At 37.4% G+C, this 12,759-nt stretch overlaps 2 protein-coding genes across 2 annotated transcripts in view; one reads left to right on the top strand and one right to left on the bottom strand.

The window, feature by feature from the left end:
* Positions 1 to 12,746, bottom strand: part of LOC121368014 — a 33,244-nt gene extending 20,498 nt beyond the window's left edge. The window contains exon 1 of the mRNA XM_041492523.1: positions 12,620 to 12,746. The gene's annotated coding sequence lies outside the window, so the exon portion shown is untranslated. The remainder of the gene's footprint in view (positions 1 to 12,619) is intronic.
* On the top strand, positions 10,747 to 11,250 carry LOC121368632. Its single transcript, XM_041493371.1, has one exon. The coding sequence runs from the start codon at positions 10,747 to 10,749 to the stop codon at positions 11,248 to 11,250; it is 504 nt and encodes a 167-aa protein (XP_041349305.1).
* Positions 12,747 to 12,759: the final 13 nt, after the last annotated feature.

Raw genomic sequence — 12,759 nt, 5'->3', positions numbered from 1 at the left:
AGATATTGAGAGAAGAAACCCGCTGTCGCCACTTCATGGGCTACTCTGTTCGATTAGCAGCAAGGATTCTTTTATATGCACCATCCCACAGACATGGTAGTACATACCACAGCCTTTGATATACCAGTCATGGTGCATTGGCTGGAACGAGAAACAGCCCAATGGGCCCACCAGTGACATATTCAGAAGGCCAAGCACTTTCAAACTACTGGGTAACTGACTGGTTCCATCATTTTCTGTCACCTCACATTCATCTAACAGTAGGTTTGAAAGCCAGTCTAGTGAGTAATCATGATCGCTCGCCCTCTTAAACCAAAGTTTGTTTTGTTTAATAATACCACTAGAGCACATTGATTTATTTATTATCGGCTACTGGATGTTAAATATTTGGTAATTTTGACATATATAGAGAGCTAGGAAACCCCTTATTAGTAGCAAGGAATCTTTCACCACATTCACCGCCTTCACACATTCAGGACAGCACATACCACAGCCTTTGATATACCAGTCATGGTGCACTGGCTGGAATGAGAAATAGGCCAATGGGCCCACCGATGGGGATCGATCCTACCACTCTCCTGAACATGTCTCTGATATACCAGTTGTGGAGAATGTGAAATAATTTACATGTACATAAGACCACAAACATGATCAACCACATGATTTTTCATATATGAGACATAACTTTTATCACATATCCATAACTACATGTACATCCATGTTGGGGATGGGGAGAAGATGGAATACTTTAAGTAACAATTACAAACTTAAACTACAGTGAATTAAACCCCTCTAAAATCTTAACTGTATGACAATAAAAATTATCAACTTCTTAAATCATATAGAGTACATACATGTATTGAGTATGAAAAGCATTTTTGACAAACAAATAGAAGAGAATTAAACATATTAGATTATACATCACTGACTGACTTTTAATAACAAAACAAACAAATTGTAGTTACATATTAATTTTGCTATGATATGCATGCATACATGTACATATTCACATACTGACAATTCACTGTATACAATTTGCATTTAATTTTACTTCTTTATTATAATACATGCCAGTGATTTCCCTAGAAATTTGGCAAGGCATGGTAGACCAAACACTTTTGGGGCATTTTCACCATTTTTGGGGCTCTTGTTTTTCATTAAAAATACACACAAATTAATTGAAATAAACATTAATGTAATTTATGTGCTTGCTTTAATAAATGAATGGCAAAAGATATAAAAGGCATATTTTATTAATTAATAATACCTTTTGGGTGTTTTATAAAGGCAATTTTAAAATTAATTACTGAAAAAGGCTTGTTTAATCTCAGGACAGCATGGTGCTGATTAAGGCAAGATGGTGCTAGACTATTAAGGCATGGTGCTGCACCATGCTAAAACAAGCTAGGGAAAACACTACATGAACTTTTCCAAAATTCCTTCATCTGAAAATGACATTAATTTTAAATTATTCAATTTAATGAAACCAAAAACAAATACAAAAGGTACATGTACATGAACTAGTACATGCACAACTGACTAACTTACAGTGTACAAGCTGGTACTGTACTGTATCTAACTAACACATACATGTATATGAAGAAAACACAGATACTACAAGTAAACGTTAACTTAGTACTGTCACATATATCATGCATGCAAGTAAATAAAATGAAACTGATCTCACAATACATACAATGTACATAGCCGATACTAAACAAATATTGATTTCACATAGATATTACACAAACGGACACATTAACCACTAAATCAAATCAACCTGAGTATTTCTTTCAGGCCATAGTTCATGACATTCAAGAGATATTTTATTTTGTCAAAACTGTAACATGATATCCAGACATTACCACTTAAAGGAGATATCACTTCTGCTTCCATCATTCGATCCTCTAAGTAATTAGCTCTCCTCACTGGCATAGGCATGATTTTATACTTGGAAGGGGGAGGTCGGGGGGGGGGGGCACTACTGGGAGGGGAGCTACCCACACTTTGTATGTATGATGTTATAAAATTTAATATACTGTAGTAAAAAAAAGAAAGAAAAAATGTTTGATTGTGTGGATTAGCAAAAGGTACTGCCAAAGGATTAAATATCAGTGCTCAATATGGAAATATCTTAAATGTCTCCCCAAAATCTAAGTTAGGGGAGGAATTAATCACTCCCCTAAAATATTTTCTTGGTGAGGTCTGGATTTCCGATACACATTCGAATTGGAATTAACATGAACAGAATTTCATTCTGCTAGCTAAACTTTCAGATTTTACTACAGTATCAAAAGTACAGAGAATGAATAATGTTTTACAAAAGGGGCCATCCATGAAGTATATACACACCAATGGGGGTGAGGTGAAGGTGGAATTTGGGCAGTACAGGGAGATAGTACATGGGGGAGAGGTTTGTTGACAAAATACATACATGGTACACCATGCGCTTAATTGTATTTTAATATATACTTTTCAGTGTGAAAGAATGATCTTTAATAACATGGGGCCTGATGGGACAATGATCAAATGTACCAATGGTGTACAAACACATTGTCACACTTTTAAGCATTATTATTATCACAGAAATACACAAATAACAAAATGAAGAAACAAATAAATGTATGTTTTCCCTGACAGTTTAAGAGCTTCAACATGCAGTCATTTGAGTGCTCGAATGAGGTGCTTGGATCGCAGGATCGAACCATTCAACTGATTGGGGTTTTTCTCGTTCCAACCAGTGCACCAACACTGGTCAAAAGCTGTGGTAGATAAAATGTAGCTGGTTTCTTCTGATGACTATCGGTACCTATCAAAATTACCAAATGTTTGACATGCAATAGCCTATGATTAATTAATCAATGTGCTCTAGTGGTGTTCTTAAACAAAAACAAACTACATATATATATATATAGGCATTCCTTTACACACCCACTCACTCACTGACACAATCTTTCACACCTTTAACAATAAAATTATTAAATATTTACCAATAAAGATAACTAAATTGGTCACTGTTGGAAGCTGTTTAAACAATATTTGCTGAAATAACACTTCAAACAACTATCATATTAAAATCAGTTCATTTATCCACAAACACAGACTTGACTAAGTAACATTGAAATTTTTGACGGGATAATTACATTGTACATGTACACACAAAACACAGAGATAAATCAATAACTTTTTTTTATACAGAACAAAAATACAAATGAACAGATTACCAGGCTACTATATATATATATATATATATAAATTAAGAATCACATACAAAGCCACAAAACAGAGCACTGGAAAGACAACACAGATCCATGCAGATGGACCTTACTGTTAATTCTAATTCCAGGTCGTGTGGCAGCCTTTCTCTGTGACGAACCTGCACACCCCATATTCCATCAAGTCCTGATGGCTGCGGGTTTTGAACATTTTCACACCCTATACATAACTATGTATACTGTACGACAATTTGTCACTAGAAACCAAAAGAAACAAACAAATGGTAACTATGCAATGTTACAAATCTGTACAGCAAGAAAAAAAAGTCCACTGATAAAACCTCACGGTGTATTTCTGCTCTAGTGATGATGACAGTGGCACACACAAAAATCAATACTGTAACGTTCCTAAAAAAAAGAAAGATACTTGAACATCGAGTTAGACACCAGTGTCCTTTCTTTGACAGACGCACACCTTTTCTTAATTAACTACATGTATGTGATCCATGGCCAGCACACTGATGCCGGTCCACTTGCTAAAAATATGATTATGTTACAGATTTCAATCAATGGACATACAAAATGTAGATGATCAAAATTTTAAAGAAGCCACACAATTATTTTGTCGCTTCATGAATCCTCACAACCTATCCTTAAACCCCCCCACTAAAATAGAAATCACGTGTGTGTCTATTTGGTATAAAACACACATACAATAATGGATAATTTTAATTCTAGCGGGACAAACACCTCTAGACATGGACATACTGTGAAAAAAGAACAGTGTTTGATGCCCACACAGTCACTATACAGAACATTTTTTATAAGCAAAAGGAAACTTTAAGGAATGTATTTGTTTAACAACACTTTAGCACATTTTAAACTATAGTTATTTGATTCCCAATGTACGGTTATTTTGCCACTTTGTCAAAAGAAAGAGAAAACCAACGGCTGCCACACAGGCTCCTCCTACCGATAAAAATTTCATTTCAACTTATTTTTGTGCTTATATCCAATTAAGGTTCAAGCATGCTGTTCTGGGCACACATTGCAGCCATCTGGACTGTCTGTCCAAGACAGTGGGTTAGTTGTTATTGGTTAGTGGTTAGTGAGAGAGATGAGGGTGTAGTGGTCTTGTACCTACCCACTGAGTTATTAAAACTTGCTCTAGGTGGGAGCCAGTACTGGGCTGCGAACCTTGTATCTACCACGCTCAATGTGCGGTTGGTCTGGGATTGATCCCCGTCGGTGGACCCATTGGGCTATTTCTCGTTCCAGCCAGTGCACTATGTCTGGTATCTCAAAGGCTGTGGTATTCAATAACTACCCTGTTTGTGGGATGGTGCATATAAAAGATCCCTTGCTGCTAATCGAAAAGAGTAGCACATGAAGTGGCGACAGTGGGTTTTCTCTCTCAATATCTGTGTGGTCCTTAACCATATGTCTGACGCCATATAACCATAAATAAAATGTGTTGAGTGCGTCGTTAAATAAAACATTTGTTCTTTCTTTTTTCCTGATGGCCCAAGAGATAGGCTCAGCCAGGTACAGTTGCAGGCATCGAATGTTGGAAGTTTTTTTTTAGGATTCTTTGGGATAGATATTTTGGGATTCCATCTCATAATAGTACACTTCTGACCCAGAACTTGTGATTCATGGAAGCACAGAATGATGCTAAATTCATAGCCTAACTTGTATTTAATTGTGACTGGTTTAGTCTACATGCATGTACATGTGTATATACATGTACATGTAAGTGTATATATTTTTGCAAATTATGGAAGAGTAATGGGGTTTTGTTGTTGTTGTTGAATTAAATCCTAAATATGAATACTGGGTACCAATGTTGTTTATAAAATCTTATCATGATGCCAAAACAACACCCCCAAAAACCCCATAGAACTGATATAAGTAACATACAAAACAATATCATCTCTTTGATTCAATTTTGAGACGATCACTTGAGCTTTCCAGTTTTAACAAGTGGTAATTCCTCAAAGTTCTAGTGTATAAAAATATATTTAAAATTTGCTGAGCCATCAAAAATAAAAATGCGACTTATCTTTCACTACTATTAGTGTAAGATATGAATTAACAGGGCTAGCTCTGGATGTGTAGAAATTTTCACCAATTTATCAATTTAACTTCAAAAATTGCAGAAACCCACCATTATTTTTCCAAAAAATACCACTTATTACAGGAAATTATTTCCTCAAATTAAAATAATATTCGCCAATGGGGTTTAAAATTTTGCAACTGGCGAATTTGGCCAGTGGCAGAGCTAGTCCTGCAACAGATCCTTCGATATTTAGGACGTGAGAAGGAGCTCAGTGGTACAACCCCTTCTATTAAGAAAATATTTATGGAAAAAAAAAAAAACCCAACCCCAAAACCATGCCATGGAGAATCAAAAACTCCATAGCAATCTCCATCACATAGCTGATTGCAGTGGGTAATTTCAGGGGTTCTAGTAGAATGCTTTCCTGAGGTGTGATGGGTAGTTGGATTCTAACCCTTGACGGATTCAGGTTTTCCCCATCCTAACCAGTGACTTAAACATCAAACTAGACTATGGTATGTATTGTCCTGTTTTTTTTTAGTAGCAGTAGCATATCTGGTGACAACAGGTTTCCTCTTTTTGTCTTAACCAATAAAGGCACATAGAACTGCCCCCCCCCCCCCCCCCACTTCTTACGCCAGTGTGCCATGTGTCAAAATAACCACACATCAGACATCAAAAGCTGTATTGTTGTTTAAAATGTATTGAGGCATCATTGAACAAATATTCTTTTCTTTCCCTTTGGCATTCTATGATGATTTATTATAATGTGAATGTGACATTAAATTCTGCTATTACTGTGTTATTCCATTTTTACATTAATTAACTATAAATCAAAGACCAAGGTCATAAAACCTCTCTGCTGTATCGATTAATCTGACACACCTTTCCACTAAGAATTTTAACTTTACATTAAAAAAAAGAAGTAAAAGAAAAGATGACTGCCTTGCACCAAGTTGCAGGTGAAAATCCATGGTAAAATGGCATTAATATCTTCTTCAAAAGAAAAAAAGAGCTACATGTAAGATTACATAATTATAATCATTAACTGAAACGCTACTGGACATGTTATATTACGGTCAGAGATAATAACCCAATTATCCCCTGTTACATTTTTTGTCACTTTTTAAACATTTGACTTGATATAAAAAGAAAAGGAACAGCTTTATAAAAAAAGAAGAAAAAAAGAAGAAGTTCTATTTGTATGTTTAATTTGTAAAACAAATATTGATCAAGATAGAATAATATATATATATATATATATATATATATATATATATATATTTATATGTATAAAACAGCAATACAGCCCATAGAGAAGAATTTGTCTACTCACTTGTATATATTTAATTATCCATTTGTTAATCTGTCTATACTAGTTGGAGATCTGTTTTGTATGTATACAGCATTAAAACAAAAATAATCATTTCAAAATCACTGAACAGACTACATTCTTCACAATGGCGGGCAGGATGTAGCCTAGTGGTAAAGCGATCACTTGATGTGCGGTCTGTTTAGGATCGATCCCCATCGGTTGACCAATTGGGTTATTTCTTGTTCCAGCCAGTGCACCACGACTGGTATATTAAAGGCCCTGGTATGTGCTATCCTGTCTGTGGGATGGTGCATATAAAAGATCCCTTGCTACTAATGGAAAAATGTAGTGGATTTTCTCTCTAAGACCATGGTATGTCAAATTTACCAAATGTCTGACATCTAATAGCCGATGATTAATAAATCAATGTGCTAAAGTGGTGTCGTTAAACAAAACAATTTTTTTTTTTTTTTTTCACAATGCTGTTTTATTTATACATGTATCTTGACCATTTTTTGGTTGTTGTACAAATCAGAGCCATAGGAACTAGCCCTTTCACAAATGTTTTTTGAAAAATCCTCATACTTTTATATCAAAGTGGCAATTATTCTTTATATTGTCTTATACATTTAGTACAAGTTATTGTTTTATTATTATTATTTTAATATTGTCAGTTTTAGTGTTGAGTTGATCTGATCATGTCAATTCTTACTGTTACAAAACAAGGACACTGCCCTCACTCCTGTTGAAAGACGACTTACTACATTACTAGCTCCTTCAGCTGTCGGCATCTTCTTTTAATATATATTTTAATTCATTAAAAAAATCAATCAGATCATAATACAATAAATCCAAAATTTACATTCATTGCATGTCCCCAGGACAAAAGCCAGTCCTAATTTTTTAATTTGTATAAAACTTTTTTTTTGCTTGTCCATAAAAAAATTAATTCCACTCCATTTAACAAAAAAAGAAAAAACAGAAAAAAAACCCAGATGGAAATCCAGCATTTATTTACATAAAATAATTTTAATTCAATCTGCTTATAACAATTTTTTTTTTTTGCTAATCAAATCCATTTGCGGCCATAAAACCAGAATTAATGTGTTGGACATTTCAGGGATTCCCCAAGAGCCTATTTACATATGCATAAACTACTTCTTGCTGTTTACTTGGACATACTTACTTTTAAAATATCACCATTGAATTTTTTCTGAAGTAAAATGTGAGTTCCTCTAAATTTTAAATGACATACATACTGTTGAAAAATATTTATATATGACATCCAGGGTTTCTGCCAGAGGGTAAGATGGGCATGGTGCCATACCCAAATATTTTGACAGATCTATGTATTTTTTTAAAGTTAACCTTTTGACAAAATTAATTACTCTTATCACTACTGTATGATTTTCTTAACCCTAAATTTAACCCATTTTCTTTCTGCAGGAGACCCCCCCCCCCCCCCCATAACCCCCTGTTGACTGGTTTCATTCATTTCCATTGCGCCATACCCAAAAATCTCTTTCTGGTAGAAACAATGACATCACATGTATGACACTGACAGGAATTCCAAAGTAAATAATGGCAACTCTGTTAATTATGAATCTCCACAATGTATACTTGTTATCGAGCATCAGTTATAACGATGAGTAATCAGAATAAGTACACATGTAAAATCGGTAATAATGGTTGGCACTGTCATTAATAAAACAAAAAATACAAAAAGAAAATTATGAGCAACTGTTGTATTACACATGAAAACATACATGTATATTATAAGTTGCTTGCACTATAAATATTTTATAAGGCAGATAGTAGTGAACAGGTTTATGTTAATGCTGCATTCTTTCCGAAAAATTATTATTTAGGCCTACATGAAAAAACCCCAGTTAACTTTTTAATAGATTTATTGAATTAATGTTATTCTCGCGCTGGGACTACACAGCGTAGAGGTGCGTCCCCTGGTTGGTGGATTGGGGAAGCCTTCCTTAGTGGGGGGTTTCACCGGATAATATGGAAGAAGGTGCCATGAGCCAACATAGTCTAAGAGAAGGACAATTTTTATTCCAAACCCGCACTTACTGAGTGCATTAGCCATGCAGAGGAAAGGTTATCAGTATAGGAGAATGGAAACCTCTGATTCCAAAAACTGGGCAGAGGGAGCTCGTTAGCTACGTACAGTCATCCCTCTAGGTTAACTCTGATTCCAAACTCAGGCAGAGGGAGCTCGTAAGCTACGTACAGTCGTCCTTCTAGGAGGTTAAATTTGATTTCAAAACCTGGGCAGAGGGAGCTCATGAGCTACGTACAGTCGTCCCTCTAGGAGAAGGTTAACTCTGATTTCAAAACCTGGGTAGAGGGCTTGTTAGCTACATAGTCGTCGCTCTAGGAAAAGGTTAACTCTGATTTCAAAAACTGGACAGAGGGAGCTCATGAGCTACGTACAGTCGTCCCTCTAGGAGAAGGTTAACTCTGATTTCAAAACCTGGGCAGAGGGAGCTCATGAGCTACGTACAGTCGTCCCTCTAGGAAAAGGTTAACTCTGATTTCAAAACCTGGGCAGAGGGAGCTCATGAGCTACGTACAGTCGTCCCTCTAGGAGAAGGTTAACTCTGATTTCAAAACCTGGGCAGAGGGCTTGTTAGCTACATAGTCGTCGCTCTAGGAAAAGGTTAACTCTGATTTCAAAAACTGGACAGAGGGAGCTTGTTAGCTACGTACAGTCATTGCTCTAGGAGAAGGTTAACTCTGATTTCAAAACCTGGGTAGAGGGAGCTCGTTAGCTATGTACAGTCGTCCCTCTAGGAGAAGGTTAAATTTGATTTCAAAACCTGGGCAGGGGATGCCCATCAGCCTTGGCTGGCAAATTCCCTATGAGAAGGAAACTCAGACAACAAAGCACCCTACTGGGGTAGTGACGCGGTGCTATCAAAGGAGGTGTAAGGTACTCCTTGGACCCACTAGGACAGATGAAGTTCTCTAGCCTTGGTTGACAATTCATCTAGGAGTAGGACCACTTCGAAATCAAACCTCCCACTGAGGTTAGCGTGCATAACCAGTAAGTGTAGGGAATCTTTCGGGAAATTGATGCACATGCACCAACAAATCATGGATATGGCTCTATATCAGACAACGTTATGGTGTTACTCCCTTGGAACACAGCCAAGGGGGAGTGGTGCCAAGCCCCAAGCCTCGAAGGGGCCTACCCAAGCGACTGGCAACACTAGAAAGTCTCTCAAAGTCATGCATTGGAACGCAGAAGGCATCAAGAATGAAAAAACGGAACTACAAGAGTACACGTACCTACTCCGAAACGAAATTAATATTCTTTGTGCACAGGAGACACTCCTCACTGAGAACCAAAATTCTTTGTGCATGGCTACGATCTATACATGACAGGAAAACAAGGCATAAAGGACGAGTGCTAACCCAAGTCAGAAATAACATCCCTGCAATGGAAACCCAAAAGTCAGAAGATGCAGGAACAGAATTTCTCTCAGTAAAGTTCCTGCTACTCTCCACCCAACAAACCACTGCAACTGGACAAGATCCCAACTGACTCTCACAACTACCTAATAGTCGGTAACTTCAACAGTCACTCACCCAGTTGGGGATATACACACCTAGACAGAGGGGAGAAGAAGTGGAAGAAGTGGAAGATTGGATGCTGGATAATGATTTTGCCCTCATCAACCAGCCTCACCATACTCCAATCTGCTATTCCACAGCCTGGAAGATGATGTCCACACCAGACCTGGCAATGGCAACAGCAGATATTGAAAAAACTCACACAAAAGACAGTCTGCGAGCAACTTCGTGGAAGTGACCATGTTCCTGCGACTCTCAAAATAACATCCAAAGGAGTACATGCAACATTATGCAAGAAGCCGAGCTGGAAATACAAGAAGGCAAACTGGACAGCTTAGAAAATACTGAGCAGCTATGTGAAGAAATGTCTTTCACAGAAAATATACACCAGAACACTTGCCTCCTGACCGATGAAATTCTGAAAGCAGCAAAAGAAACCATTCCAAGAGGAAGAAGAAAGCACTACAAGGCATTCTGGAACCCAACAGTGGGAAAACTACATGTTGATTTCACAACAGCGAGAGAAAAATTGAAACAAGATTCAACAACAAAAGGCCCTAACGCAAGAGATGCTTGACAAGGAATACAACACAACCCAGTGGACACATGTCTACACGGATGGCTCTGCCGAACAGGCCATCAAAAATGGTGGCAGCGGAATATATATACAACTCCCAACTGGAGAAAATATATCCAAATCCCTGCCTACTGAAAAGCTCTCCACCAAATACAGAGCTGAACAGATCGCCCTACTGGAAGCTGTCAACATCTTTAGTATCCTCGCAGGACTCGACACACATCTTTTCTTTCTAACTGATTGCAAGTCTGTACTGGAAACTGTCATGTCACCAGCAAAAACCAACACAAGTGGAGCACTACAGAGAGCACTCTCTCAGCTCTCACAGACAAGAACCATAGCACTCCAGTGGATACCATCCCACTGTGATATCAGTGGAAATGAAGAGGCCGACAGACTGTCCAAGGCTGGAAGTAAAAGGCAGCAATTACGGCACCCAATCTCCTACCCAGAAGCAAAAACACTCATCCAATACAAGCTTCGACAAGAATGGTGACACCAACAAAACATCACCGGGGAGGACACAAGCCTTTTGGACCTGGAGAGATGGCAACAAACTATCATCTTTCGACTCAGAACCGGCCATTGTCGCCTACTGTCCCATATGCATCGCCTCAAAATTTCACAATCCATGGAATGTCCCTTTGGCACAGGAACACATACTACAAGAGTGTCCTACATACACCACTGAGAGAACACGCTCTTGGCTAATACCGATGCACTTTAGAGACAAGCTATGGGGAAATAAATGTGAACTAAACAACACCACACAGTTCATCAGGAACATACAAATCCTGATCTAAATTAAGAGCCATAACCAACAGTGTTTGAATGCAGAAGAAGAAGAATGTTATATTTGACTATTTGCTGATGTTAATGCTGATTTTATAGTCTCAAATATATGTTTTACCGTCTCCATAAAAAACTCAATTTGTAACAGTAATTTGGTCAATTTTTATACAATATAGTTATCCTTAGCCTGAGTACTCTGATGGTAAGATAGTGCACAGGGCACGTTATGTCAATACTTTTCTTAATGTGCATGGTGAGTTCTTCCCACTAGGTAGCATATTTAAAATGGCAGGGGACTTTTGACGATTGTCGTTGGAAAATTTGTTTTGTTAATAATGACACAAGGGTAATTCCGTGTCAAATCACCCCAAAAAACTGATATTTTAAACCCGACTGTCTCAGATTTTTATGAAACTTGGTATACTTGTTGATTGGGATCCCACAGCACCAAATTCCAAATTTTAGGCCAATCGGACCAGTGGTGTGGGAGATATGCCCCCCCCCCCCCTAAATTTGTTGGAAAGGTAATTTGACAGGGATTCCAAATCTGCCATTATTGTTCAGATTGGAGAATGTTGGATTTGGTGCTGTGGGATTCCAATCAACAAGTATACCAAGTTTCATAAAAATCTGAGACGGTCGGGTTTAACCCATTGGGTGATTTGACACAGAATGACCCACAAGTACTTCAATCAAGATTTAGTTAATACAGTAGGTTATACATTTTTGGTTTGTGTGTTCATTTGTTGCACTGTTTCCCTTGAGAAATGTTTGAAACATGGTGCCACAAGTTTTGAATACCAGCTACATATAGAGTATGTAACAAGGTTCTGATGTAGAAGAACCACACACTCTGTGTCCCTTCAGACCAATGATAGAGATCTAGACGGACACACACACACACACACACACACACACACACACACACACACACACAAACTAACACCCTCAACCCACTCCCGGTCGCCAAGCACCAGGACTGACGTCACAGCAGAAAAGAGATTTAGCAATATCTAACCCAAACAAGTTAATTTAGGTTCATTTATTATTATTATAAATATATTTTGGCTTACCATATTCTACATAAAGGTCCAAACGTCGACCGTGGTGTAAATCAAGAATACAGAATAATAATTATATTGAACAGTGCTATAAAAACAAAAAAACAAAAACACTTCCTAGTTACAGTATAATTCACGAAACACGTAAAATA

Source organism: Gigantopelta aegis, chromosome 3 (genome assembly GCF_016097555.1).
Source record: "Gigantopelta aegis isolate Gae_Host chromosome 3, Gae_host_genome, whole genome shotgun sequence".
NCBI classification, from domain to species: Eukaryota; Metazoa; Mollusca; class Gastropoda; order Neomphalida; family Peltospiridae; genus Gigantopelta; species Gigantopelta aegis.
The sequence above is the reverse complement of the archived record's forward strand: the minus strand, read 5'-3'. Positions and strand labels throughout refer to the sequence as shown.

What these genes read in the sequence shown, in the direction of transcription:
- LOC121368632 (XM_041493371.1), top strand. Translation starts at nt 10,747, where the DNA reads ATGCTTGACAAGGAATACAACACAACCCAGTGGACACATGTCTACACG.